General features: G+C 56.9%; 1 protein-coding gene across 1 annotated transcript; it reads left to right on the top strand.

Annotated features, from left to right (window-relative positions):
- The first annotated feature begins 3,253 nt into the window (after positions 1-3,253).
- On the top strand, positions 3,254-5,472 carry C1QA (complement C1q A chain). The gene is made up of 3 exons (XM_068415038.1): positions 3,254-3,313; positions 4,103-4,274; positions 4,412-5,472. The coding sequence occupies exons 2-3, from the start codon at positions 4,112-4,114 to the stop codon at positions 4,978-4,980; spliced, it is 732 nt and encodes a 243-aa protein (XP_068271139.1). The 5' UTR covers positions 3,254-3,313; positions 4,103-4,111; the 3' UTR covers positions 4,981-5,472.
- The last annotated feature ends 528 nt before the right edge of the window (positions 5,473-6,000 follow it).

The raw sequence follows: 6,000 nt of genomic DNA, 5'->3' as shown, positions 1-6,000 counted from the left end.
GGGATGCTGGTGACTGGCAGCAGATGTGTGTGCAGTACCTGCCAGCACTGCTGATCTGCCACCACCTGCCTTTGTCGCTGTCTCCTGTACAGTGACAGGTAGGTGCTAGCTACCTGATTTATCCTCCTCTGGCAGCTCCTGCCTGTCACTGCTCAGCAACCCAGGGGACTCCCAGCAGGGAAGGCAGCAGAGGAGCGTCTCTTCCTGTCAGGCAGCTCGTGTGTGGCTGCAGGCACTGGGGACGCAGGAAGAAGGCTTTGCAGGGGTCACTTTTCTTCCATGAAGGGGTGCAAGGCTGGGATGACACTGACCTATCTTGCCTGGCACCACCAGGTGAGAGGGCAGCAAGGAGGTGAAGAAGCTGCCCCATTGCCCATCCTGAAAGGAGGAGGAGGGTTGCTCAGGGTAAAAATCCATCTGGAGCAAGATTGTTCCTGGGTCTGCAGCAAAGCCAGAAGGCAGCGTCAGGTACCCTGCTGATGGAGACGCTCACCAGAGCGGTTGGGTCTCCTCGGGCCCAGGGCTGTCCTCTTTGGGGATGGTTTTGGGGCTGCCCAGGAGAGCAGCCCCAAAACCAGGTGCAGAGCACCTACACCCTCTGACTACTCCAGTGAACACCCACCTTTCCCTCTGCCGTGGGCTTAGACCCATTTCATGTCACCTGGGGGTCCCCTCTATCCTCCTCACCCATTCTTCATGCTGGAGCCTGCAGGTGGTGGTACTGGTGGGACACTGCTCAGCGTGTATCAGCAGGGATAACCTGCCAGGGCTTTGTGACTCCTTGCGCCTTCCACCACAGCTTGGCCCTCACTGAGGAAACACCACTTCTCTCCTGGTCTCAGGGGGTGCCACAGTGCTTCCACCTTGGGGGAAATCACGTCCGTGGCCCCACTGGGGCTGTGTTTGCCAGAGGGAACTGGGTTGTTCTGGCTCCCGACGTGTGACCGCGAGGTGCCGAGGCAGAGACACCCGTGTGCTCGCTCTGCAGCTGGACATCCTGCGGTGTGGCCTCTGGGGACACGGGGATCCCCGGGGGTGGCCCCAAGCCCTGTTGTTGGAGGAGGAAGGGGAGCCCTGATGGTCAGGGGACACCATGGCTGAGGCAGCACTGCCACCTCGTGGCGTGTCACCTCGTGGTGTTCCACATCGCTGCCTAGGCCACGCTGGGCACGGCGGCCTCACCGTGTCCTTCGGCCACCACCCGCTCCCAGAGACACCCTGATGGGAACGGGAAGGAGGAGAGCCCCAGGCTGGAGGTGTTGTTGTGCTGGCAGATGTGGTCTGCAGAAGCCGCTAGGGTGGTACTGTGCGGTGCTCATCCATGGCTCCCTGCAGCCAGCCATCCTCTGAAGTTGCAGATGTCCCGGCTGCAGATCAGGAGAAGGAGGAGGAGATGCTCAGAGGATGGGAGAAGGAGGCTTGGCTTGAATGCAGCAACACTGAAGAGTGGGGCTAAGCACTGCTCAGGTGTCTCAGGGACCTAGAGGAGGTGCTGCCTGGACCAACACCAGCTTCCAGGAGATGCTGGAAACCTGCAACCCTGTAATTCAGCATTTAAATGGGGTTAAGGGGACAGCCAGGGACAAAGGACACAGGAGCACTAGGACACAGCCATCGATCAATCCTGGATGAAATGATGGAGTGGTCTCATTTTGGCTGTATATTAACAAAGGGCAATAGGGCAGAAATACAATTACTGTCCAGAAACACCGTTTTGTGGAAGGTAGGTCTTTTCAAACTCACCTGTCATCTTTCCTTGACACGATTACAGGTCTGTTTGATAGAGGAACTCTGCTGATAAAATAAAATTGCATTTCTTCTGGACATCTGATTTATTACAGGGTGACATTTTGATTTAAAATGTGTATTATATTACATTAAAAGGGCATATATTCAATGAATTAAAGACCAGCTCAGTGACAGATCTCCAAAGGTGATTATTAATGGAGATGCACTGACGAGCAAAGTTTTGTCTGGCAAGGGTCTCTGGGCTGATTTTTGGTTTCACAGTAGGCATTCCATTTTTCAGCTGTTTTGGAAACAATGCAACACCTTCTTTGGGACCACTAGAGGGGGCGGACAGGAGGAATAGAGGGTTTGCAAGCCATCCTTGGCTTCGGACCACCCTGATCTCAGGCCTGCACACCGTCCTGTTCCCTTGAACATCATCCCCTGAGCTCCAGCTGCTGCTGCATTTGTTTTGGGGACCCCAACGCCTCTTTCTCATGAAGGTCAGTGCAGCTGCCACAGGGCTTCTGAAAGGAGACTCCAGGTGGATATGGATCAGAAAGGCTCTCCTAGCCACCCACTGAGTACCCATGGGGTGGTCTGACAGGTCCCCAGGGTCCCAAGGATGTTCATCTACTGGGGTCATTGCGGCACGTCTCATCCCTTTGCTTCCTGATGAGGTGGGGCTTGGGTACTTGTGGCATTTTCAGGCTCTTTTGTGGCAGAGCTGAATGCGCATCCCTGGTCACCTTCCCTGGGCTTGGTGGTGTGAGGCATTGGCTTTTTAATTTTTTTTTCATTTTTGCAGGTCTGAGTGAGGCCACATACAGCTGCTGGGGTTGCCCAGATCTGGCTGGTGCAAGGCACAGCCACTCAAAGCGGACAGGGATCAACCCGTGTGCCAGAGACCCCCATCTTCTCCCGCTCTACTACAGAGATAAGGTCCCCAAACCACTGAAATGAGGGCAGTGGCAAGGAGATGTCTCATCGAGGACGTTCGAGGCCCTGCTGAGCCACACAGGCACTGACGATCCCTTTGCTGGAGCCCTGCTCCGTCAGGGTGCAGCACCAAGGTGGGCATCTGGAGGGGTCAACAAGGCTGGGTACCAGTGGCAGCCACGCTCTGCCCATCGCCCAGACCAGGAGCCATCAAGGGTGCTCCCTGAGACCCACCAAACATCCCTTGGAGGGTCGTGCCGCCTGTCCCCTCCTGCAGTGACTGAGCTGTGCCATGCCTTTGGGCACCCCCCGTCTTTGTGTTGCTTTGTGCCCAGTCACCACCGGTCCCTGCTGCGGGGTCTATGCTGCTGGGCCAGGCTGGAAACCCCACAGTCCTGAACTTTTGCTGACCAAGCTGTTCCGTGACTGTGACCAGCACAGCCGGGCTCGAGCTTGGAAAGGGGAACAAGTTTTTCTCTCATGCAGAGAAAGCGAAACTTGGCACTTCTCTTCCCCAACCATCAAACCACTGTGCATGCAAGTACATCCCCCCCACCCTGCTCCTCTTCCTCCCTGCTCCCAGGGAAGAGCTTCCAGCAAACAGAGCTGCTGCTCAGGCTGGTCTGTTTTCACCCCTAGCAAGGAGGTAAGTCACCCCACATAGTTGGGGACACATGCCTCCTCTGACACCTCTCTCCCGTCCTTGCTCCCTGTCCCCCTTCTTCCTTCACTTCCCCCCTCCACAAGGGTTTAAAATAGGAAAAGGGGGAGAAGATGATGTGGGGTGGGGGGGAAGGGGGCTGCAGGAGTCTGTCCTTGCTCCATGTGGTGGTGGACATCACTGGGCTCTGCAGGCTTGTCCCAGGCTGAGTACCTCAGGTTCTGGGGTAAGTCTGTGTACTCAGGACATCCCTCCTCTCTCCCAGCTCTTGGTGTTGAAGATCTGGATCCTTTTTGCCTGTTTATCCCTTTCCTATTTATCCCCGCTCTGTCATGTCTCTGCACCCCTTCCTCACTTGTGCTCTCTATCCTGTGGGACCACTGCCCCGTACATCAGAGCTTGCTCCCCCAGCACTGGAAGAAGCACCCTCTGCACACATCTGATGTGCAACCACCCATCCCCAGGACATGCACCAAAGGGTTCATGCCGTGCTCCACGTCCTGGGCTTTCCAGTCCCACAGCCCTGCCATGGGCACACATCAGAGATTTTTGAGTAACATCAATGATTTCAGATCACACAAGGAAACAGTCTCAAAATATTTCTGTGAAGTTATTTTCACCATTGCATGTGGTGTCCGGCTACTTGTATTGGACAACATGCGGGTGGCGTGGTAGACCTGTGCATGCATCTGATGTGAGCGCTGGCATGTCTGTGTTCAAGGTGCATCTGTGTGCTTGTCTCCATCCCCAATTCCCCCACCACTGTGCCTGTAGGGAGGCAGGATGCAACCCGGGGTTTGGCTGGCGACCAGCACCCTGGCAGCAGTGCTGGGCATGGCCCTGCTGGAGGACAGCGTGTGCCGGGCACCAGACGGCAAGGATGGCTTCCCGGGAGTACCTGGCCTCGATGGGAGGCCAGGGCAGAAGGGTGACATGGGAGAGCCAGGTAAGTGGGAGCCGGGGATGCATGGTACGGGTGGTCTGGGAGCCTCAAGCCTCCTAGTAGGAGCATCACAGGCTGTGGGAGCAGCTTGGGCGATGCCAGATGTGCATGAACTGCTCCTCCTCACCATCCCTCCCCAGGGAAATCAGCACAGAGGACAGGCATCAAGGGACTCAAAGGGGATGCAGGTGAGCCTGGGACTCCTGGCATCCCAGGGAACCGGGGCTACCATGGCCTGCATGGCCCCCCCGGGCTCCCAGGCCAGCCGGGGCCGAAGGGGAACAAGGGGAAAGCCGGCAATATCCTGGAGCAGCCACGTCCTGCCTTCTCTGCCTCGCGGAGATCCCCACCATCCATGGGCAGGACGGTGGTGTTCGACAACATCATCACCAACCAGGAGAGCTCCTACAGCCCCCAGACCGGGGAGTTCACCTGCCGCACCCCCGGGCTCTACTACTTTGCCTACCAGGTGGTCTCCAGCGGGGACCTCTGCTTGAGCATCACCAAGAACAGGGAGCGCGTGGTCAGCTTCTGCGACTACAACAGCCGCGACATCCTGCAGGTGAACTCAGGCAGCAGCGTGCTCAGCCTGGCCGTGGGCGACCGGGTCTCCGTGAACACCGACCCTGCCAAGGGCAGCATGATTTACAGTGGCTCTGAGGCAGACAGCGTCTTCAGCGGCTTCATGCTCTTCCCGCAGACGGGCTGATGGAGCACCGGTCTGGACCTGCTTAGCACCAGAGCGTCGTGGTGTGTGTGTGTGTCTGCCTGTTTTCCCCCTGTGAGTGTGTGGGATGTTTTAGTACCCCAGCAAACGGGGATGGCCCCAAATTGAGCCACCAGATGGGTCCTGTGCTTCCACCAATGTCACAAAGTGGCCAGGCTGTGGGTCACCACTGCAGCAGTGAGACCCCTGCTAGCAGTTACCTCCATGCTGAGCCTGTCCACTCCATCCTGGAGGCGGAGGACTCTGGGCCCCAGCAGCCCTTTCTGCTCCTGGGCACTCAAACCCCGCACCGGAGGGGACCAGTTGTCACTGGGGCCATTCACCAGCTGTGGGTCTTTGCTCCTGAGTGGGAGATCACCATGTGCCACTGCTTCTGCTACACTAACCATTGCAACTGCCTTTCTGGTGCCAGGCCACTACTGCCTCTCACATCCTACCCATCAGTATAAATAAACTCTTCTTCCAAGACAGCCACTTGGGTTTTCTTTCCTATTCATGAATCTTCCCCAAATCATCAATGTCCTGGGCCCCTTCCCAAGCTGCCCAGGGAGAGAAGCTATCCCAGGTCACCCCTGGACAAGCACAGACCCCCAACTGCAAAGGCAGGAGGACAGGAGGAAGCTGAGTGTACAAGCAGAGCTGGCACTTACAGGAATGGGAAATCTCTGGGACTGGCCTATGTGTGTCCTTTCCCTGATGAGTCCAAGCTATCTGTCCTGTACAAGGGTAAATACAGGCAGCAGATCATCCACCTTACCCACATGGTCCTCTCTTGGTACCCAGACTCTCCCAGGAAGAGGAAAGGCAGCTGTGGTCCTCCAGCCTTTCAGGAAAGAAGGGCAGGGACATCAGGGTGACTGATACGGTTGTGAGGTGATGGTGGTGGGGTTGTGGGGTGATGCTCTTCTCCCTTCAGCTCGGGGTGAGACTAGTGGGAAGTAGGGCAGGCTGGGCAGGTATCAGGCAGCCAGAAAGCATCAGGGAAGCCACACAGGTGTCATA

Source organism: Nyctibius grandis, chromosome 17 (assembly GCF_013368605.1).
Source record: "Nyctibius grandis isolate bNycGra1 chromosome 17, bNycGra1.pri, whole genome shotgun sequence".
Lineage (NCBI taxonomy): Eukaryota > Metazoa > Chordata > Aves > Nyctibiiformes > Nyctibiidae > Nyctibius > Nyctibius grandis.
This window is presented reverse-complemented; position numbering and strand designations above follow the sequence as displayed.

Bases quoted from the DNA above. Each gene is read 5' to 3' on its own strand.
- C1QA (XM_068415038.1), top strand. From the start codon at position 4,112: ATGCAACCCGGGGTTTGGCTGGCGACCAGCACCCTGGCAGCAGTGCTG. The intron at 4,275-4,411 runs GTAAGTGGGAGC...ATCCCTCCCCAG, and splicing joins GGGTGACATGGGAGAGCCAG to GGAAATCAGCACAGAGGACA.